Raw genomic sequence first — 24,122 nt, 5'->3', positions numbered from 1 at the left:
AAAATCTCTATTTATCGTGCATGCTTTTTATACTGATTATATATGTTGTATACGTTACTTAAAATGGAAGAAGTGGTAAATGTATGTTTCTACTAATTGTTGCACTTTGGACAGGATGTTAGGATATATAGTCAGCATGGGATTCATTCCCCGAGAAGTCACATTGGATTGCTAATTCCCTACGAGTATAGCAGCCTTTCAAGCTATATCTTTTTTTCCTATCATCCCAACAGGCTAGAGAGGAATCCTTCTCATCCTACCGCTCGGAGACGGAGCCAGATAACTCACCGGCCGGTGGTTCGCCGCGGCCCGAGACGCCAGCCTTCCCCGTTACCCCACGCACACCATATGGCCTTAGCAATGGCAGCTCTAGTCCAGCATTGCCGCCCAAGAGTCCGACATCACAACGGTAAGCTACGGCACATAATTTTTCACTACCTTTACCTCCACTACAATCCACAACAATGAGAACAAGAAGAAATGAAACCGCGTATTATTTTCTTTTTACCCAATCCAAAATCTACTCCTACCCATTGCCATTGGTGCGCACCAATAACACAGAAAATACAACTCAACTTGGTCACTGAGAAGTCAGAAATCGACCATGTCCACATACGACGTGAGGTTAGCCTAATAAATCGATACAAAAAATGAACAATAGCCACTTATTAAAAGCACGAATGCAGCAGTAGTGTGCCACCCTGACACCAAATAACATCAAATCATAAGCAATTCATGTGGAAGAAAGAGAGCAAATTTTCAGTGAGACAAGAAAAATTGCACCACCTCTTTCACCCTAGGGGCAAGACAATTTATGTACTAAATTATCATGTAATGACGGTTCGTGGACCGTTCGAACTGAAAAATGTCAACAATTTAAATTCAATTTATTTAAATTTGGATTTTTATACATAATTTTATATTTCACCTTTTAATCCTTGATCTCTAATCATAATTATATTTATTTTATAACATTTTTAAATTGAGGGGAATGACGGCTTTGGCAGGTTTTATTGTCAGGGGGGTTTTTGTTGATTAAATTTTATGAAATTTGGCCACAATATTCTTTGATATGCAAAGAATGTTAAGGTCAAATTTGAGCATAATTGGTTATAGAAAACCCCCCTGCCAATAATAGAACCAAACCTGCCAAAGCCGTCATTTCCCCTATTTCAATAAAATATTCGTACAATGCAACCTGTATTAAGCATTAAGATAACCAAGAACTACAAGAGCGCCCTAATCGCTGGCTGATCTGAAAAGGCGCAACGGACCCTAAACCGATCTTTACACTCACTAAAGCGTCCATTTAGTGTTTTCACTTCGGCCAGACGATAGACCTCAGATGTTCGAGTCCTTGGTGGGGTGTTGAGAATCATCCGCAGCAACTTGTTTTGTACTCGTTGGAGTTTCAGATGATACGTTTTAGCGCAACTCTCCCAAACCGGCATGCCGTATTCAATCACGGGAAGGATGTTTTGCATGTAAGCAAGCTTATTTTTCAGGGACAATGACAACCGACGATTGATCAAAGGGTACAGTAGTTTCAACAAAACGTTAAACTTTGTCACCGTCTTGTCAACTTGTTGCCGGAAAATAAGCTTGCTGCCGAGGGTCAAGCCAAGGTACTCGACCTCATTGGCCCAGCAAGGGCCCACGGATACTGCCCTGAGGGACGCCTGCGACGATATCGTCTTTGCTGACAGGTAATTGTTGATGATTTTCACCAGGTAGCTGGGTAGATTGTAGCGATGTAGTTTGTACACCAAGCCATCATGCCATACATTGTCGAACGCCTTGCCGACATCGACACTGAAAATAATCGAAACGCTCGATTCAAGAATCCTTGCACTTGAATGTCACTGTAGGTCCACTATTGGATTCCAAAAGTATATCTCTCCAAATTGAACTTTTTCACCCTTTGAGTTCAAAGCTAAAACACTTGAGGAAGAAGAAAGAAGGAAGAAGGAATTAGGAAGAAGCAAAAAGAAGAAGGAAGAAGCAAGAAGGAAGAAGGAAGGAGGAAGAAGGAAGAAAGAAGAAAGAAGAAAGAAGAAAGAAGAAGGAATAAGGTAGATACAAAAAGGGGGAAGAAAGAAGTGGTAAGGTGAAGAAGGAACTTCTCATTTTTCTCTTTTTGCTTCTTTTTGCAAATTCGGCCTAATGGCCATTCGGCCTAATGACCGTTCGGCCTAATGGCCATTCGGCCTAATGACCTTCAGCCAAATGGCCTTCGGCCTAATGGCCTGACCAGTGTTGTAAAATGTCATTTGCATTCGTTTGTATAATTTTCCCAGAACTTGTTTCAGAAGGTAGCTATCAATTCATGTTGAATGACGAACTTATAGCGATTAAATGGGCCTACAACTTTGTCTAACGAGACTTTGCTGTAAATATGTAATCTGGGGCGTGGGAGGCAAAATGTCATTCAAATGACATTATGCCAAATGACACGTGACATTTTGGAGAGTTTTCACTCTCCAGCCTTTGATGTTATACTTAGAGCAATGTACCCTTGGACAAAAATATAACCCTACTCAAGCGTTATGAGTACATTCAAAATTATGGAATAAATTTTGCTTCTAAAGAAAGTTATGAGCAAATTAGTCAAATGACATGCAGATGACATTTTACAAGCCTGGGCCTGACACCGTTCCTGTTGACCAGGCCCACCTCAGCAGTCATTTTCAATGATGAACATGTCAAGAGTGAAGACCTGGTCTAATCGGGTTTTACACCCGCGCAGCCGAGTAGCGAGCTGCGCGAAGATCGGCGTCAGTTGCTCCGGGTTGTAAAGCGGAGCAGATTCCGCCGGTGGGACATTTTTGTTCTCCAGCTGCCGACAGAATCCAGGAGAAGAGAGCGGGGCCATTAGCTGGAACATGGAGCCGGCGGTGCTGGAGCTTGAACCGACGCAGCTGCTGTTGATCGGTTGCGATGGGAGAAGGATTGGAATCGCTCGTCAAAGCCACCATGGCCAGATAATTCACCTCGTCGAGTGCAGGGACACGGTTCTTCTTCGGCAGGGTCCTGGGTCCTTAGCCTTCTTCCATTTTTGCAGGAACTCCGCTCTCTTTGGGCAACCCTTTGTAATGGCCTGATGTTTGTCGCCGCAGTTGGCGCATTTGGGATCGGAGATTTTTGTCGCACTCGTCAGTCGGATGGGGTTCGCCACATTTGTTGCAGAGCGGCTTCATGCGGTAAAGCTGGTCGCGCCTTGTCGTGACGAGCGATCTTGTGCACGGCCTCTGGCTTCAGTCCGAAACTTTCGAGCTCTGTTTGGAGCTCTTCCTCCTTCATATCGTGGAGTCCTCGCAGCAAAGCCTTGAGCGGCTTCGTGCCGGAGTGGTCATGAGTGTAGAACTCATACTTGTGAAACTCGAGGAACTTCACGACTGATTGATAGTGGTCCTTATTTACCGCCATCACTTTCACGCCCTGGTTGCACCAGGGCGGCTGCGATTGCTGCTTCTTACGTTTCTTCGGCGGATTGCCGGCATCGTCGATTGGTCTATACTGTCGTATGCCGCCTTGAAATCAATGAACAGATGGTGCGTTGGGATCTGGTATTCACGGCATTTCTTAAAGATTTGCCGTACAGTAAAGATCTGGTCCGGTGTCGAGCGGCCGTCAACGAAGTCTGCTTAAATAACTTCCCACGAACTCATTCACTATTGGTGACAGACGACGGAAGATGATCAGGGATATCATTTTGTAAGCGGCATTAAGGATGGTGATCGCTTGAAAGTTCTCACACTCTAGTTTGTCGCCTTTCTTGTAGGTGGGGCATATAACCCCTTCCTTCCACTCCTCTGGTAGTTTCAGTTTCCCAAATTCTGTCTATCAGTTTGTACAGGCAAGTGTCCAGCTTTTCCGGGCCTATTTTAGGGGCAGCAGGGACTATGTCCAAGGGCTTGACGACCCCTCCCCATGGCCACTGCGAGTTAGGGGGCCTGCCTAGGATGTGGTGGGGTTTGACAGTGGGCTCTGTTAAACCTCTACAAAAAGCTGCATGTGTCTATAAGCAGGCCCTATCAAACCCAGTCAACACATGAACGTATATGGTGTCGTGTAGGATGCTGAAGTGCAGGCAATAGGAGTACTTCTCCACATTTATATATCGTCTCCAATTTAGCATCCTGTATTGCACCATGTGCGATTTTATGTAGACTGGGAAGCGACCGTGTGCCGCTCAAAGCGCACAAGCCCAACACGAGTGCCAACCGGCACATCAGGATTAATACCAGTGAGATCCTGATTACGGTATACTGGTCACGGCAAGCGACACACACACGCGCGCGAAAGTAATGCAAAATAAACGGCATGTAAAATGAACGTAAATTTACATTCTTATTTAACCTCAAATAGAGATAAAATAAGGGTTGCTGAATGACATTAGCTTTCCGATTACTATCAATTATTTTCAATCTTAATCCCGTTTCTTTTTTATTTTTCTTACGTTAAAAAATGATGACGCGGGCGCCTAATCCGAAATTCAAATGAACAATCGCTCACTTTGAGCGATTGATTGTTTATTCTCGCGAAGAATGAACAATTGAACAAGTTAAGGAAATGCTAATACTGCTGTGTAGGTTGCATAGGTCACATCACTTTCCATGGTGAATCCCGATCTATGTTACTGATTACCCAACCCAACTAACACTACTTCCTTCCCGTGGTAATTGTGGAGATGCAGAGGTATTCTCGGTCTCTAGTAGCAACAATTACCACACACTCACATTCCCTCCCTTTCCCAACTGACTGTAAGGACTTGGCCGGCGCCGTTATTGATCAACATTTTCGAGCTGCTGAAACGTGCACTTCGAGAATAGTTGGTAAATCCCAACCACTATTCACTTGGATCGTAGTGCAATTTGCACCAGTTCTGATCAATCACGGAGTAGCAACCATTGATATGTACAGTCAGTCTAAGCTAAGCTAAGCTAAGCTAAGCAAGTGTCCAGCTTTTCCGGGCCTATTTTGATGAGCTCAGCTCTGATACCATCCTTACCAGCGGCTTTATTGGTCTTTAGCTGTTGGATCGCATGCTTAACTTTCGTCAAGGTGGGGCTGGTTGTCTTCCATCGTCCGCTGAACTGATGTAATCATCTCCTCCGCTGCCTTGACTTTCACTGCATATACTCTCAACGCCATTTAAATGTTCCTCTTAGTGCTGCTTCCACCTTTCAACCAATACACGTTCGTCCGTCAAGATGCTCCCATTCCTGCACATTCCGGCTCGCGGCACGAAGCCTTTGCGGGATGCGTTAAGCTTCTGATGGAACTTGCGTGTTTCTTGAGAACGGAACAGCTGTTCCATCTTCTCGCACTCCGTTTCTTCCAGACAACGTTTCTTTCCCTGAAAAGGCGGGTCTGCTGTCTCCGCTTCCGTCTATAACGTTCAACGTTCTGCCGGGTATCTTGCTGCTGCGCGACCGCCCGCGCTGCGTCATTCTCCTCCAGAATCTGTCTGCCCTCAACGTCGAACCAATCGTTCCGTCTACTTCGTTCCACATACTCGACGTTGTTCCCCGCTGCGTCGTTAATGGCTGGTTTAACTGTTTCCAGCAGTCCTCAAAAGGGACCCCTTCAAGCTCATCCTCTTCCGGCAAAGCTGCATCGAGATGCTGCTTGTCTGCAGTGGCGACATTAGGTTGCTGCAGTCGCTCTAGGTCGTACCGCGGCGGCCGTCGGTACCGAACATTGTTGATGACGGATAGTTTTGGGCGCAATTTAACCATCACCAGATAGTGGTCAGAGTCGATGATAGTGCCACGATATGTCCTTACGTCGATAATGTCGGAGAAGTGCCGTCCATCAATCAGAACGTGGTCGACTTGTGATTCTGTCTGCAGTGGTGATCTCCAGGTGTACCGATACGAGGGGCTGTGTTGGAAGTAGGTGCTGCGAATGGCCATATTCTTGGAGGCGGCGAAATCAATTAGTCGTAGGCCGTTTTCGTTCGTCAGCCGGTGAGCGCTGAATTTGCCAATAGTCGGTCTAAACTCCTCCTCTTGGCCAACCTGAGCGTTCAAATCTCCTATGATGATTTTGACGTCGTGGCTTGGGCAGCTATCGTACTCACGTTCCAGCTGCGCGTAGAATGCGTCATTATCATCATCAGTGCTTCCGGAGTGTGGGCTATGGACGTTGATTATGCTAAAGTTGAAGAACCGGCCTTTGATTCTCAACCTGCACATTCTCTCGTTGATCGGCCACCACCCGATCACGCGCCTTTGCATATCGCCTATCACTATGAAAGCTGCTCCCAGCTCGTGTGTGTTGCCGCAGCTCTGGTAGATGGTATGACTACCTCTAAACGTTCGCACCATTCCTGAGCATTAGCGAGTATGCGTGTGCTCCCGATGAAGCTGATAGGTTTACAGTTCCACGAACCGAGTTTCCAATCGCCTGTTCCTTTTCGTCGCAGTGGTCCTCGCCGATTGTTGTGGTCCGTACTCTCTTGTTGATTATTCGTTACGTGAGTTTTTTTTAAGGCTGGCTTGCAGGGCCTGACACCAAACCCCCTAAATTTCCAGAGGACCATTCCTCCTTATTTCCGGTTTAACTGAATGATCTCCATTATACGTGGACCGCATCCCCTTCTTTTATGCATTGGAAGCCACCCGTCGTATGGTCGTTTACATCCCCCGGTATGCAGAGCAGGCATCTCGATTGCTTCGAACAGTCGCTAGCAACGTGTCCATTTTCTACATAGGCCGGAACTGTCCAGGTGGCCAAACGCCATGCATTTGAATCATCGCTCAATCTCTTTGGTGACCCGCGGAGTGAGTCTCAACGTACACATCGACCATTAGATTTTTACCTTTCCCTAGCTCTTACGTTTGCTTCACTGCTCAAGGAATTGGCAACGAACTCCCGGAAGACCGAGCTCTTGATCGTGGGATCCTTCTTCAGCACGAACTCCCCCTTCTGGGTATGCCTATTCCTCACCACTGTCTCACCCATGACATTGAGCTTCGGGTCCTCTCTCACCTTCCTTAGGATCGCTGCAAACGTCGTCTTTTGGCTTGCTTCGACTATCAAGGCGTCACCCTTGACTCTCTCTCGAGGAGACCGACGTTTTCCTTTACTCTACTTTTTTCCACAGTCCCCTTCTGCTTCTTCATCTATTCCCGCTGGATTTTCACAGTGTGCCAAACACTTTTTTTTTCGTGTTTTATTTGGTAGGCACTCTGTGTTCTTAACCGCTACTGTACCGTGATCTACTGTGGTACTCTGCTGAACAGAGTCAACACAGAATCTATTTTTAGATGTCCATAATTCGTTATTGTTGTCGTTGCCAGTCCTTATCATCGTGAGTCCATTGTGTTTATTTTGTCCATGTGGTGAATCCAGTGATCGTTGCTTTGTTCGGTTGCCATTAATCGTAGAACGTTGGAGGAATTGCCTCCGAGAAGAACAGTTTTGTCAGTCGTCATCAGGCAGCCGTGGTCGGTGAGGCGCGTTCCCCAAAACGCCACCATACGGACTGCGCTTCTGGCGACTGGACAAGGGTTTGGTGGAGAGGCTGGGAATCGAACCCATGACCATTCGCTTATGAGGCGAACGTGTAGCCAACTACGCTACGGGACCCCCCAGTGTGCCAAACACTATCCTTAACGCTTCTATTCAACACGCTAGTACAATTCTGCACGTTTTGCTGCTTCTTCGAAACTTCCTGCGCTACGGGCGAGTCCCCGATTCGCTTCTCCGTACGAGTAGCTTCTAGCAGCGCTTCTGCGGTTGCGTCAGTTCTCCTTTAAGGCGCGATTTGATCGCGTGCGCCTGTGTGCGTGTAATAGCGCCCTGTTTGTTACGAAGAATGGTACTCAGAGCTTCAAATAATCGAATGTTTTTGGTGAAGTCCATCGGCCTTATGTCATCCCCCACTTCACAACATATTCACATTCGGCATAAACTAAGAAATTACCGTAAAACTGATCACTCTTATATAATGGTTTTAACAATTACTCACATAGATCTGACCCGAAGTTCAACTGAGGGGCAATCTTATCGCCAAAAGTCAATATAATCAAGGCTAATTATGTTTTCTTCGAACGCAGTGACCATTCTCAAAATAGCTCAGAATGAGTGATTCTGTGAAGAAGAAAACTGAGTAAGTCATTTTATGTTTTAAATCAGGGCTGCCCAACGTACGGCCCGCGGGCCGGATGCGGCCCTCGGCTCCATTTTTTGTGGCCCGCGGCGTGTAAGAAAAATTAACTCAGATTCTGCCCGTCAGCTTTTATAGCTGGCTCGGGGAACTAGTTTTTATTATTCACTAGCAGACCCGACGAACTTTGTTTCGCTTAAAATTAATTTATTCTCTGATTATATCTCGAGTTATGAAGAAATTGGTGTTTCATTTGTATGGGAGCCCCCCTTTCCAAAGTGGGGAAGGATCTCGAACCATCTTAAGAACCTTCCCCGGCCCCCAAAACCTCAGCATACAAATTTTCACGCCAATCGGTTTAGTAGTTTCCGAGTCTATAAGGTTCAGACAGACAGAAATTCATTTTTATGTATATAGAAGAAGAAGATTAATAAATACGTAAGTTGTGAATCAAATCTCGAAACGAAAAATTATATTATATCTTATTTGAAATGATTGCATAGAGCGATCTCAAAACACAAAAGATTGATGTAGAACATCGCTTTTTGAATAAAGGAAGATCCATTGATTATGAAACATCTGAAATTTTCTGCCACATTTAGGCCACCCCCTGCTAAGCGTTACGTAATTTGTGGACGCTCCCTAAAGATTGGCACGAGTAGTTTACGTTTACGTTGAAAAAGAAAGGAGGCCGGTTTGCTTAACTTGCTCAGAAAGTTTTGCTTTATTCAACGAATAAAATCTGAATCCAAGCATTCTATGAAATATGATATTTGGCTCAGGTAGAGAACAAAAGTTGGTAAAGCTTGAAAGGTAGAGTGCTCAGTCAATTTAAATCTCCATTAATTGATTCAAAAAATGATACAGTGAATACGAAGTCAGAAAATGCAGTACGGGCCAATTTTGCTGTTGGTAATATTTTGACAAAACGGGTGAAACCTTTCCAGGACGAAGAGCTTGTTAAGGAAAGCATTTCGGTTGTTGTTTAGGTACATCATGTGTCCTAAGGAAATAGCCTCCTTCAGTAGCACTAGTTTGCGCGGAACACATTGAAGAGTACAAGTTCTCACAACCAAACGATGAAAATACTGACGTGAAAAACGTGGCAAAGGTGGCTGTCTTCATAAGAGGAATTGATGATCATCTTCGAATGACAGAGAAATTGGCAGCTTTGATCCCTATACTGTCGTACCAATAATAATTGTCCCAAGTCGTCTTTTTACAATGCCATTCCCTCTGGCGGTGTCGCGTTTTTTCAGATAAGTTATTTCTCTATCAGACTTCATGGCTAGGCTTACCAGCAATCCTTTCTAGATCCCAAATCCGTTGATGAATTCTTTTGTTGGCCACCAGGGAGCAAGAAGGCCATCAACTAAAAACGACATGGGACAACTATGCTTGGGACGGTAGTATACAGGGGGCAACTAACTGGCAATGGTAAAAGCTGGCTGATAAAGTAACGAAATTCCCATTTTCAACACCGTTTACCGATGTGAACAATTTACCTGAAATGTATCAAATGGATCCCTCATGCAACGACGAAAAAAATAAACACGAACGGTTGTTTAAAGCATTAAAATCGTGTTTCGTTTTTTAGTGAATAAAAAAACACTGATAATTTTGAAAATATTCAAAAAGTTATCTACCGAATATGTTCTGGCCCGCCAGCAAGTGTGAATTCTAAAAATTGGCCTGTGGCTTGAAAAGGTTGGGCAGGCCTGTTCTAAATAGTCATGCGACGTTTTTCAACATTCGGGCCGAAGGCGCTTTGTGAATGTATAGTAGTTTGTGCAACAAGTTGCAAACCGATGATTTTTTCAGCACTAGTTGTACGTTTCTCCAACGAGGCTCGCCGAGTCGGATAAATACTACGAGTGCTGAAAAAAATGAGCTTTGCAACGAGCTGCACACGCTATTTTTTGCAATGACGAAAAATGGACTTGAATTTGCTAACCTCTAAAAATATGTCCAATGGAGCTCAGATTTGGCATAGGAGCATATTTTAGGGCTTGAGAAATGTTTGCGTAACGTCGGGTTTTTCAGTAAATGTATTCGATGTAAAATTTAGAGCGCACCTCTGAAATATGTCCAATGGAGCTCAAATTTTGCATAGGAGCATATTTTAGGGCTTGAGAAATGTTTGCGTAACGTCGGGTTTTAATGTAAATGTATTCGATGTAAAATTGTTTTCGCCATTAGAATTTTTTTCGAAGTCTCAAAACAGTCGATTTTTTCAAACAATTAATTCTCAAAGTTTGCAGTCCTTTGGCATCAAAAAACAAAAAAAATATTCCCCCCTTGTAAGAAAAAAAAATTTGATTAATTTTGAACACCCCTAAATCATGTCCGATTCAGCTCAAATTTTGCATAGAGGGATGTTTTTGGCTACGAAAACGTTTGCGTATCATCCAGTGGTTAAATTCAATGAAAAAAAAATTCATCGTCTGAAAAAGTCCCAAAAATGTTCCAAGAGAAAAAATTGATTTGAAAAAAAATTTAGATGGCATCAGATCTCGACGTTTCATGCATTTTTAAACTCATTTGGCATCAAAAACAAAAATTCGATTTTCTACTTTTCCTTTGGTCCTCCCTTGGGAAAATTTTCATCCAGCTTTTTACGCTAGCCATAAATCAACTATGGCAATTCAAATTTGACTCATGCTGTGTACAGATTTTATAGGGCAGTCATATTAGCCTAAGAGGCTTGCTAAAAAAGTATTACTTCAAAAAATGTTGCATTGTTTTGAAATCCAAACCCATTCAGTATAACCGTTTTAATTTTCTTTCAGATGAGTTGACGAATATTCCTAACATGGGTTCTATTTGTAGGTGGTTATTAATTCGAAGTTTTTTCTGCAGCTAAGCAATGAATATTTTCTTTAATGAAGCCCATTCCTAGAATACGAATTGGATTCGGAGAGGGAACTAACACTATGAAGAATGATTCTAGGCCTGATCTCAGAAATAACAGATATAACTGAAATAAAGCATAGATATTCAAAGTGACGCAAGCCTTGAGTACCGTACACATTATTCTGGTTAACCATAATATATCTGTAAATCTTCTCATACAAAATTCCCGCTCACAGCTTTCCAATCGCTACAGTATTGTATGGCGTATTATCAGTTGAAGGCCGTTCAGCTTGTATATTTTTATATTTCCTCTGTTGAATAACGTTTGCAATTTCTTCAAATTCTGAACATTTGCTGATTCTCGACAGGTTCTAAAAATCCCGTTCAAATGACACGGTACGATTGAGAAAACTTATTACCAGTGCGCAGATAGTCCTGAGGACGCTTGCAAAAACATTATGAATCGATTAGGGGCTGTCCACATACTATGTGGACAGGTTTTGGTCAGTTTTAGATACCCCCTCCTCCAGCGTGGACAATTGCAAATATAAATTTTCCAAAATTGGTATGGACCATGGACATTCACCATACCCCCTCTCCCCCTAAACTGTTCACGTGGTATGTGGAAGCCCCTTATGATGTAAAGAAAATAATTTGTCGACATTCGATATTCGCCAGTACAGGGCAGTGTAGCTGATGAGCAAAAACAGACTTCTCGCCTAAAATAAATCCCAAAATTTAAAACTGCATAGTAAAACGCGTCACTTCGTGACAGGGTTGAAAACATTCGGCAGCACTGGATGAAGGTGATGTTTTTTTATATCATGTTTTTATTTTCTTCCTGCTTTGAAATCAACCTCACATTTCCGGAGAGGCAGAAAAGTAAACAACAGAACTCACATCATCCACTGCGCCGCGAAGATGAAATTTACCACAGCAAAATGTACACATTCACCCAGCAAATTGAAAAAAAATCACCACGCGTTTAAATGGGCCACTCACAGTCATAAGGTAAGGCGCGAACTGATCAGCCTGTCAGAGTGACTTGTGAGTGGCTGAATGCGAAATTGAATGATCGGTGTTGGAAATGATTCTTCGGCTGCACCCAGTCGCACTCACCACGGCGGCGATGAAGGCGACTGCAGATTATACTGAGATTCATGTTTTTCACTGCATTGACTGTGAAATATTTCTACCCTGCTTCGTGATTCCCTACAAAAAGGGGATGAAGCTCCACATTGGTAGGGGAAGTGGGGGTAACACGCCCATAGGGGTTAAAACGCGCCACCCCTGAATAAGGTTAAATATCCCCATTGTGATTATTTTAAATAGTCTATACGATGAATCAATGAAAAATATTGCCATTGGATACATATATTTCATGATTTTTCTCTAGTTACACATGAAAAACTCGAAAAAATGATTTTTGCGTGTTTTGATGCAATTCTAGCTCGGTGAAATTTAGTCTTTCTATCGCTGTTATTCATTGGTAAATAGAAAATTGAGCCATGAGCCATGCTGCTTACTCGTGTTCTTTATGTTCCACACGAAATCGTCGTCAAAATTGGTCTTAAAACGATTTGATGGGCCTTCAAACTTCTGAGGTCGGTGTGGGGCATTACGCCCATGCTCATTTCGTATGACCGAAACAGCTGAAACATTCGGTTAATTGCCTTAATGTAGGCAATTAAAATGAAAATCAGTACGATAAACACATGCGCGTTTTAACCCATCCACTGGCGCATCTCACCCGCATGGTTTCAAAATCAATATTTTTCGGGTGCTTTTTAAAAATCAAATTTCTGTGCAATAAAATGTACAATTAGATATCTGTCATCGGTAGTCAGTCGCAGATATGCTGTTCTTTAGTATGCGCTGATGAAAACTGGCTGAAATGGTGGTTTTCATTGATAAAAATGGCATTTTCCTTAACGTGGGCGTCCTACCCCCAGTTATCCTAGTCAACACAAGACAGTGGCAGAAACAGATGCAAAGTCCAATTACATATAGATTCATGCTCAGTATCCAATTCACATATTAGAGAACTTTTTAATTGAAACATCTGGAATGAAGGAGATTATTAAAATACCTATACCCAAATCATTAAATCTAATCTCCTGTTTTGTATTTCTATTTAAAATATGAAAAAGTATTGAATACAAAATAAAGTACCTTGAAGAAATAATAAATCGATAATTGAATATAAAAACAATTCGTAAATTTTGACATGTCAATTGTTCCGCAAGCCTTCTCAGGTTGCTAGGATTGCAAATAAGGGTTGCTGACGTTTAATCACCTTTCTCTTTCAAGTGCATACGAAGAATATGGTTTGTTTTCATCGGGAAACGTTTCCCGATGAAAACAAATCCTATCCTTTCTATGCGCTTGAAAGAGAAAGATGATTAAACGGCAGCAACCTTTTTTTTTTTTTTTTTTTTTTTTTTTTCAAGGGAGAATGCATTTACACACTAACCCAGTACACGTGCATTGTAGTTGCCAAACTACCACACGGAAGTGTACTGGAGTGTCGGACTCGACCATACCGGTAATACCGACTAAACTCCCTTGGGCTCCACCATCGTTTCCCCCAGGAACTACCTCGCAGTACTACTTCTGGGGGGACGGCAGTACTAAGCGTACTCGCTCATTATCGCTCACACAGGCACTCGTCCCACGCGAGACTGACTTGGGTGCTCGCTCTATCGCACCCTCAAACACACCCTACATACTCTGTTGCACCTCTGTCATGCCGTGCGGGTCTAACTTGTGTGCCCACCCTTCTCATGCCATGTGGGTCTAACTTGTATGCCCACCCAAACCCTTGATTCATGCTCATACGCTCCATGCTTGCACACGCATTAACGCTCCTATGGGTCTGACTTGTGTGCCCACCCTTCTCATGCCGTGCGGGACTAACTTTTGTGCCCACCCTTCTCATGCCGTGCGGGACTAATTCTATGCCCACCTTTATCGTACCATGTGAGACTGCTCACCTCTTTCATTCAGTTCGCGCTGACACATACTACTCGAGTCATTCGACCTAACACTCCCTCTGGCATCCCTTGTGGGACTCTTCGCTTAGGTTCCCACTTCTGACATACCATGTGAGTCTGACTCACCTCATTCATGCCATATGAGACTAGCTCAACACGACTCAACTCATTCCTTTCGTACCATGTGAGACTGACTTGGATGCTCCCCACACTCCTCTGCCACGCCACGGGGTATCAGTAGTCGTAGGAACCAACATTCCTGCGCTACTCCCAGCGCGGCGTGTGCAGTCCATACATACACCTATTCATTCACCCTTCTGCCATGCTTCGAGGTGACGATCTCGGTTGCCACCCGCTGCGCCATTACCTCTGCATGGGCAGACCATTCACACACTTCTTCGCGTTCGGCACTTTCGCTCTAACTTACCAATCATAAGTTAGTCATGCTTGTCGATTGTTGCTCGGCGCGCCAGATTCTCTGCAAGCTGCAGGCAATCTGAGTGGTTGCAGTCGAGACTGCGTTCCACTTCTCCACCGCTTGACACATCCTTTGGATAAGATTATCCGGAGTTGTGTCCCGGCCGCAAACGTCTAGCATTGCTCTTCTTTCGACGTCGAAACGAGGACATACAAACAGTATGTGCTCTGCAGTTTCGTCAACACCTGGGCAGTCAGGGCACACGGGGACCTCCGCGTGTCCAAACCTGTGGTGGTACTGTCGGAAACAGCCATGGCCTGACAGGAATTGTGTCAGATGGAAGTGAACCTCCCCATGGGGTCTCCCCACCCAGCTTGATATGTTAGGAATCAGCCGGTGGGTCCACCTACCTTTCGAGGAGTTATCCCACTCGCGCTGCCATCTGGCAACCGAAGTCACCCTGGTACGCTCGCGGGCTCCTCTGGTGCCACGTAGGTCAAAACACTCCTCGTCCTCCCGGATGACCAGCCCGACTGGCATCATACTCGCTATCACGCAGGATGCGTCGCGCGATACCGTGCGGTAGGCCGATATCACCCTGAGACACATCAAGCGGTAGGTGCTCTCCAGTTTCTGCAGGTAACTGGTTACCCCAGTGCTTTTGCCCAGGACGGGCCGCCGTACCTAAGAATAGATGCGGCAACGCCTGCCAGTAGCCTACGTCTACTGGCGCACACCTTGGAGCTGTTGGACATCATCCTCGATAATGCCGCCACAGCAGTCGAAGCCTTCTTGCACGCATATTCGACATGGCTACCGAAGGTAAGCTTGTCGTCTATGATGACCCCAAGAATCTTCAGACTCCGCTTTGAAGTGATCGCGACGTCTCCCACGTGTACAACTGCATGTTGTGCCGACTTACGGTTGCTGACGATAACCACCTCCGTCTTATGTTGAGCGAGCTCAAGGCCTCTCGCACTCATCCAGTCCGCCACAGTGCTGATCGCGTGTTCTGCGGTTAGCTCTACTTCGAGGATTGACTCCCCGTAGACCTCTAGGGTTACATCGTCAGCAAAGCCGACGATCTTCACACCAGGAGGGAACTTTAGCTTCAGAACCCCGTCATACATCAGGTTCCATAGTACCGGACCCAGGATTGACCCTTGCGGGACTCCTGCGGTAATAGGAACACTTTTCTGACCGGCATCGGTCTCGTATAGCAGCACACGGTTCTGGAAGTAGCATTCCAAGATCCGGTACAATCCCACCGGCAGGCTAAGCCGGTGTAACGAGAGCGCGATGGCATCCCAGCTTGCGCTGTTGAATGCGTTCTTCACGTCCAGTGTCACCAACGCACAGTATCGAATTCCTCGCCTTTTCCGTTGGATCGCTACCTCTGCAGTCTTGAGGACTGAATTGATAGCGTCCACCGTGGACTTACCCTTCCGAAAACCAAACTGGTTACTCGACAGGCCATCCGTACCCTCTGCATACGGGGTGAGCCTGTTGAGGATGATCCTCTCGAGCAGTTTACCCGTCGTGTCGATCAGGCAAATTGGTCTGTACGCCGATGGGTCACCCGGAGGCTTCCGGCCTTCGGCAGCAGTACCAACTTCTGCCTTTTCCATCTCTCAGGGAAACAACACTCATCCAGGCATCTCTGCATAGCTAGCCTGAACATGTTCGGGTTCGCTATGATCGCTGCCTTAAGTGCACTGTTTGGAACTCCATCGGGGCCTGGAGCTTTGTTCATCGCAAGGGTGTTAGCCACTGCGAGTAACTCTTCGTTCGTCACCGGAGCCACCATTTCGGCCACACTCCCAGCGCCTTGCAGCGCAGGAGGAGGCCAGGGACTTGTGGCTCAGGACGGAAGAGTACTTCGATAATCCTCGCCAACCGGTCCGGTGACCGTTCGGGGGTGAAGAGCCCCTTTGGTCTTGGCCATCACGATCCTATAGGCGTCACCCCACGGATTCGCATTGGCACCCTCGCACAGGTTGTCGAAGCACGCTCTCTTGCTGCTCTTGATGGCCTTGTTAAGGGCCAGTCTCGCAGCTTGAAACACTTCCCGGCGGACCGCTCTTTCCTCCTCGGTGCGGGCTCGTTGCGTCCTACGTCTAGCCTTGAGGCAGGCTGATCGTAGGGCTGCAATTTCGGCACTCCACCAGTATACCGGGCGTCTGCCATTTCTTGGCAGGGCTTTCCTCGGCATAGTAGCGTCGCACGCGCGTGATAGGACAGCTATCAGCGCATCCCCGCTTAGACTGTCGGTGTTGGCCTCCAGTCCCAGGGCCGCGGTGAAAACTTCGCTGTCGAAGTGAGTGGTCTTCCACCCACGGACCTGACAGGGATCCCCGCCCTCGGACGCTGCACACCATAATTGATCTTGAAGCGAATTGCTAGGTGATCACTATGGGTGTAGCCCTCGTCTACCCTCCAGTCTAGGTCCGAGACCAGACTAGAGCTGACAAACGTTACATCTATCCATGACTCGACCCCATTCCTACGGAATGTGCTACTGGCTCCGTCATTGACAAGCACTGCGTCGAGTTTTGCAAGTGCCTCGAGTAACGCTTGTCCCCTCTGATTGGTGCAGCGGCTGCCCCATTCCACTGCCCAAGCATTAAAGTCTCCCGCTATAACGAACGGGCTCCGACCTACTAGGTCGGCCGATAGCCTGTCGATCATCTGGTTGAACTGTTCCATTGGCCACCTTGGTGGGGCGTAGCAGCTACAATAGAACACCCCGTTGATCTTGGCTATCGCGACACCCTCCGCGGAGGAGTGTACAACCTCTTGAACGGGGAACCTTCCCGTTGTGCAAATTGCCGCCGACCTAGACCCGTCCGCCACCCAGTTGCCGTTGCCGGCAGGGACGTTGTACGGGTCGGACAGGAGGACGACATCGATCCTCGACTCCGAGACCGCCTGCCACAGCAGCTGCTGGGCAGGTGCACAGTGATTCAGATTCAGCTGTGTTACTTGCACGGCTTTTTCCGATTGGCTTCTCCGAAGGGACACGCAGGCCCGCCCATAGCATGGTTCCGGGCCTGCTTCTTACTGGCGCAGATAAGGCACCTAGGTGCCTTGTCGCATTCCTGTGCTTTGTGTCCCTCCTCGCCGCAGCGACGACACATCTTGCTTCGGTCTGGGCCCTTGCAGTCATAAGACTTGTGCCCGGACTCAAGGCACCGGTAGCACCTGTCCACTGAAGGTGGCTGGAGCACGCTTACTGGGCATACTGACCAGCCGATCTTCAGCTTCTTTTTCTCGATGACCTTTTGGCGTCAGCCACCGGTAGTCTGAGATAGGCTACCTGCGTACCAAAGAATCCCCTCTTAGACGTACAGAGGACCGCTCAACCTCTGTGCCGCACTGCTCTTTGACGGCAGAGACGACGTCTTCCGCGGTCGTGACCTCATCCAGCTGCTTACACTGGAGGGTCACTTCCGCACCCAACGACCTAACCTGAGCGCCGTCACCCAAGACCTCCTGGGCAAGCTTTTGTAAGCCGCCCCGCTGGATTGCGCGCCACGCTTCAGTACCAAGATCATTTCACCGTTCTTGGTACGTCTAACGCTGCGCACGTCCTGGCCCAGGGCCGATAGGCTATCGGCCGCTCGCATCGATTTAAGGACATCGGCGTATTTGTCCTTGTCGGTTTTCACCAACAAGGCCTCGCCTCTGTCTCTCACTTTCTTCATTGGTCGAGGGGTGTTCGACTTCCGCCCCTACTGACCAGTTGCCAAGGATTCGCATCCCCTTCGGCGGGTACCGATGGCTGGCTGGGGCCAGCTTGTGGCTCAGCAACTTGTGCCTGTCTAGTGCCTTTCGCCTTCTTGGGCATACGCCCTTCAGGCTCCGGTGCACCATCCAGGCGACGCTTCGCCTTAATGGTAGCGCGTTTGGGTCGCTTCTTACTTGGCGTTTTCTTGCCCTCACTGGCCGTAAGGGCGGTCGCCTCTTTCGCCGCAGTAACACCGCTAGGGGAGGAGAGGGCCTTGGTCTGCGTACCTTTGGCTATCCTCTCTGCTTCCGCTACACGCCTGATGTAAGCGACCTGTTCTTGTCTTGCGACACGAACAGCTCCCCGGAGCACCAACAGGCTCTGCTTGAGCTCCTTGTTGGTGTTCTGCCTGCCGCTTACGAACTCGATGATCTCATCGAGTTGCTCGGCCACCACCCGTATCCCGGGTAGTGGCTCGTCAGGCGTGCAGGCAGGGCTACTCCCCACCACCGCTGGAGACTCTTCGGTGCTGCCAATAGCAGCAGCCGTCACTCCACTTGCCCCCTCTTTAATAGGGGACCTCGCTAGGCCCCTTTTGGCAAAGGGTCCGTCACCTCCAACTCCAAAGATAGGTTTCGTTCAGTACTCATTTCTTATGGGTCCCCTTGCGGCTGCCGCCGAATCCTACTGGAGTAGTCGCCTTTAGTGATCCCATGGTTATCTATGCGCTGCCTTGCGGCAAGCAGGAGGTCATGCAGGGGTTGACACTTGCGTGTTCAGAGCCAGATCAGCGCAAGTCAGGAAAGGGCATCTGAGCCTACTCCCACCCAGTAGGCAAAACTGGATGGCAGGATTGGGCAGCGTGCTACAAGGCCCGCCACGGTTTTATGGGACGGAAGACAGCCTAGCCATTAGCCCACTCGCCGTTTCGAGTCAGTGTCACCCGACCCTACTAAGAGAGTAGAATGTCAGACTGCCAGCCCTCACTTCACAATATAACAATATCCAAATACGAAACCAGTACACGCAACCAGTATGCCATAATCAGGGTCTTACTGATATCAACCCTGATGTGCCAGTGGCACTCTCTGGGCTTGTGCTTTTGAAGCGGCACACAGTCGCTTTGATAGAGTCTGCTTACGGGCACTTGTGGTTTTTTGGGAGGGATTTTAGCAGAGCCCACTGCTAAATCCCACCACGCCCTAGGCAGTTCTCCCTGACTCACAGACAGCTGGGGAGGGGTCGTCAAGCCCTTGGACATGGTCCCGGCAGCAACCTCTATACCATAACATCTGTACACGGCATATGTCAAAATCAACTATGGTAATTATACGCTGCTATAATAAAAAGCTGGTAAAAATTTCAAAACTTTGATTAATTTGATAACTTTGATTAATTAATTATATTAATATTAATATTAAAAGGGATTGTGATTCAACAAAGTCTTGCCCCTAGGTTCCACAGAATGCTAAAACATAAAAAATAAACTTAGAAAATTGAGAGTGCCGTCGTTGTTAGCCTTTTGAGCGTTCCCGTTTAGGTTCAATGGTACTAATCGAAAATCAAATTCTCATTTACATTGCATTTGGCGCGACAATAACACGTGATGTAGAACTTTTGTTATGTAGAAAAATAACTCGCACTACAGTAATAAGCATCAATCTACAATAGGAACAATAGATTCACATTATTTCAAGTTAAGGCTTACTAACTATCTAACATTTTGCTATCGCTTATCGATGTTGTCGCTAGTAAAAACTTCATACTTGAGTACTTCGAGCAACTCAAGATCAAAGCCAGTCGGTTCCAATGCGTAGCGCCGGTGATCGAAAAGAAACCCGGTAGTTGTACCTTCTACTACGAGTAAGTTTAGGTGTTGAGTTCGTGTCAAAGTGAAGTTAACCATCGAATTGTTTAAATGTCTAAAGGAATTGTAAAATGTAATGTCGGCTAATCTATTTACAGCAAATCAAATGAAAATTTTCTAATAATACTGAACACGTGCTCGCCTTTCAGTTTCAAATTGAAAATGTTTTGCTGTAATTATGTTATAACGTTACTTTCGGAAAATGAATTTAGGATTTCGTATTTGCAAGTCGAAAAAACTGTGCACTTAATAATCAATACTACTATGAAGGTACAATTAAGAAGACCTGAAAGAGTTGACAAGTATCGATTTTTATCGTTATTGTTTAGATGTCAGTTATTGTCCAACTAATTCCTCAATGATTGCTCACCCGAGTTTGCATGCAGGATTCACTCGTTCCTAGCATGTTTTTATTGCATCACTGCTTGCAATCTAACGCGAACCTTTATCTATTCAATCCTCGTTCAACAACAACAGCAAGGACTTATTCACCGGCAGCCAGCAGCGCTCGCAGCAGGAGATCATCAACCAAAACGACACGGTTTCATGCTACACATCACGCCGCAACTCGACCACATCCAACGCCAACAGCGAACCACAGGAGGTGGCACCGCAGTTCGTGAAGTTCGCCCGCGATTCGTCGAAATACTGGTACAAACCGAACATCAGCCGCGAGGAAGCGATTGCGCTTCTGAGGAACGCCCCGCCCGGAACGTTTGTGGTGCGCGACTCGACCACCTTCGCCAACGCGTACGGACTGGTTGTCAAGGTGACACATCCGCCGCCCGGAGTCCAGTCCAAGGGACCGAACAGCGAGGAGCTGGTGCGACACTTTCTGGTCGAGCCGACGATCCGGGGCGTCCGGTTGAAGGGATGCTCCAATGAGCCGGTCTTCACGTCCCTCTCGGCCCTGGTGTACCAGCACTCGATCACTCCGTTGGCCCTGCCCTGCCGGCTCATCATACCGGATACGGTGAATTTGCTTAATTCTAGAGATTGATGGGACGAGGTTTTCATTTCGTGTTTTAATTCGGTAGGATCTTCAACAATCGGACCTCCAGTCACCGGGTCATCAGCAGCTTCTTATGCAAGGTGCCGCTTGTAATGTTCTGTACTTGTTTACCTGTGATACAGAATCGTTGACAGGTAATTCACCTTATGTGAAGGAACTATTTTTGCTTCGTCATACTGAATATTATTTTTCTTAGGACCCCAAGCCATCAGGAAAGGAGTGGGACTGCTGCTATCGTTAAGACCACTGCCCAAGCCCACGCAAGTGCACTTCAAAGTATCAATCCAGGGTATTACGCTTACCGACAACACACGGCAGCTGTTCTTCAGGTAAGAAAATGAACCTTCGAGATCGGTGTGTAACCATCGTTGAAGTCTCTCAACTTTTTTTTGTTATTCCCTGCTGGAAGTCTGTCGTAACAATCAGGATGCTAATTGTTTGCTTTGCTATATTCAACAGACGGCACTACCCATCGAACAACGTTTCATTCTGCGGCTTGGACCCGGACGAGCACCGATGGAGCATTCCATCGTCTACGGGAGACATCCCATCCAACAAGTAAGTACCATGTTCTCTAAGATGTATTCGAGACTTAATGGTCTAAAATAACTATTCCAGGCGCATCTTTGCCTTCGTCGCCAAGCGGTCACCGACCTCGGCCGACAATCAGTGCCACGTGTTTTGCGAACTGGAAGCCACCCAACCGGCAACGGCCATTGTTTCATTTGCCAACAAAGTTGTACTGGGAGGTACGAGCGGACAGCAGCCTGCGCCCACGCGAGCAATATAGACACAATGCTGAATCGCGCAAACACACATACAAAACACGATTTAAATATTATACTGAATCGAGTCATTTTGTAATTGTAATTCTAACATTTTTTACAATGAATGTATAACTCTGGATATCCGACTGGCAAAGAAGTCGGATTTAAAATTACTTATTACGTATTGGTACTACTTATCAGCAAACAGAAAATGAGCAGCCACGGAGCAGCTATACCTGCATGAAAATTTAGAAGAGATTGAACACCACGTGTAACATAGATATAAAAGAAATCAAATACCTTACACTAGAATTGTGTAGTGAACACGAAATTTAACATAATAATTTGAAAGTATCTGTATTAACTACGTTTAAAGATGCAAACTAATAACTCTACCATGTACGTCAGTGTAATTATTATGATTTAGTTGAACGCATGTGTAATTCTTCGCGCAAAAAGATAAAATTTTATTTAACTTCAAAGATAAATATTTATGAAAACAATAAATTAACCTTCCACGTAGCTGAGCTAATCTTCAAAAGAGACTCCACATTTCTTTCACCTTCTACATTGAAAAAGCATTAAACTAACGCCTATCACACTGGAACGAAACGTATAATGAAACTCACAGCTTCGATGGACTAACTTTCAATTCTGCTTTTCAGTAGTTTTATTCGCCAAAACGCTTCCACACAGATCTGACTAACCAACACAATCAACGAACGACACGTACACACTTACATGCACAAATCACTTGAATCTTTTTTGAACAGCAGCAACACTCCGCAAGCGCAAATCACCTATCACAATGCAAAATCTCTATTCCTACTTTAGTTTAAATTCGTTCGATACTTTCGGAATCATCAGAATTCCTTAGGCTTTTTTCGCTAGTTTGAAAATTGCTTTGAGTGAGTTGCCAAATTTTGCAAAAATCTTCCAACCAGAAGAAGAACTTCCATTTATTGGGATAACTGAGAATATTTTTTTCGCTTTGCCGTACTGTTGTCAAAGAAGAAATAAGTGTTACGAAAACAAAAACTTGAGTACTAAACGATCAAACGAACGAATAAGCACTTGCAGCGGCGTAAGTGGTTATGTTAGACGTAAAACACTAAAATGGAAAGTATTAAACAGAAGTTAGTCACTAAAAAGCAATCGGAGACACAAACCAACAAAGCATAACATAAATAGAATCAAACTAATCGGCACTAATGAAGCAGAAATATGAGGAAAAATACGTGCCTAATTTGAATACCGGTTAAAAATCGAATTTATACCATTTAATACTTGAAAGTATATGTAGTCGATCTTTTTATTTCCTGTTTTGTAGCAAATCAAACATTCTTGAGACAAATTTTGCATCAATATGCGCACGTATAATCAACGTTACAAGAGTTTCATAAAAAAAATGACGTTCAACAGAAATTTACTCAGAATTATAGGAGTTAAAGCGAAATACAAGTGTTTAAACTAGTCCCTGTATATCACACGAACAAAAATGCAATAGGTACCTTTTAGCTACTGGAGAAAAATCGTTTTTATTTTAGTTACTTCACACCGATCTGAAAATGTTGATTTTAATTTATTATTCTATTCAAATTCCTACTCCACGTTTACAAACCACTTCCACAGCTCGTTATAAGATTGTACCGCGTATTATCGTAAAGTAAATCCGCCATTAAACTTTCAACACATATAAACAAGTACATTCAAAAACAGTTATACCACAAGTGAATATCAGTGTAAATCTGAACACACTTTATCAAAATGAGTGAAATCCAACTCAGATACGGTTATTTTCTCCGTTTTAGATAAACGCGGATCTACAAATACAGTTGTTGTGTACATATAATGACGGGAAAATGAGAAGAAAAAAAAACGCTGTTCAAATAATAAACGTGAAAATTAAATCAAAAAATTTGGAGTTTGATTGCATTCCGAAATTTCTTATGCCGTTTTTTACAAAAGAGAATGCATTTACGCACAACCTATCACGGGAGTGTGTGTTTCCCAACTCGTGGTCCGCGACCCTCTAGGGGCGTGAGACCTTTGCAGCGAATTAACCCTTTTTGTGATTTGCAAGAAGTGTTTCTATTCTTTAATGATTTAGGAACTACAACCAAAAGCGACGGTATCATGAATACAATAAATGGCTTGGTGGCTTGCAGTGGAAAAAAATTTGAGGAGTTTGTACTGATACTGCACCAGCAATGCTTGTTTCTATGTAGCTTTGACTCCAACAGAGAATCATCCCAACACAGCTCGATATCCTTGCACTTTAGAATCCTCCTTACAACTGCCAGCAGTAATATCTGTACCTTACATGCATAGGGTGCGCAAGGGCTGTCATAGACTGATTCATACCACAC

The 24,122-nt window shown here is 45.4% G+C and overlaps 1 protein-coding gene across 3 annotated transcripts in view; it reads left to right on the top strand.

Moving 5' to 3' along the window:
- LOC134224884 (tensin-2) overlaps positions 1 to 23,671 on the top strand; it is a 367,057-nt gene extending 343,386 nt beyond the window's left edge. For all 3 annotated transcript variants that reach the window (XM_062704535.1, XM_062704526.1, XM_062704542.1), the window contains 7 exons: positions 234 to 409; positions 562 to 624; positions 20,452 to 20,947; positions 21,012 to 21,120; positions 21,183 to 21,315; positions 21,446 to 21,544; positions 21,605 to 23,671. In XM_062704535.1, the coding sequence (XP_062560519.1) occupies positions 234 to 409; positions 562 to 624; positions 20,452 to 20,947; positions 21,012 to 21,120; positions 21,183 to 21,315; positions 21,446 to 21,544; positions 21,605 to 21,776 (1,248 nt within the window). In that variant the 3' untranslated portion in view covers positions 21,777 to 23,671. The remainder of the gene's footprint in view (positions 1 to 233; positions 410 to 561; positions 625 to 20,451; positions 20,948 to 21,011; positions 21,121 to 21,182; positions 21,316 to 21,445; positions 21,545 to 21,604) is intronic.
- Positions 23,672 to 24,122: the final 451 nt, after the last annotated feature.

The sequence above is a fragment of the Armigeres subalbatus genome, chromosome 1 (assembly GCF_024139115.2).
Source record: "Armigeres subalbatus isolate Guangzhou_Male chromosome 1, GZ_Asu_2, whole genome shotgun sequence".
NCBI classification, from domain to species: Eukaryota; Metazoa; Arthropoda; class Insecta; order Diptera; family Culicidae; genus Armigeres; species Armigeres subalbatus.
This window is presented reverse-complemented; position numbering and strand designations above follow the sequence as displayed.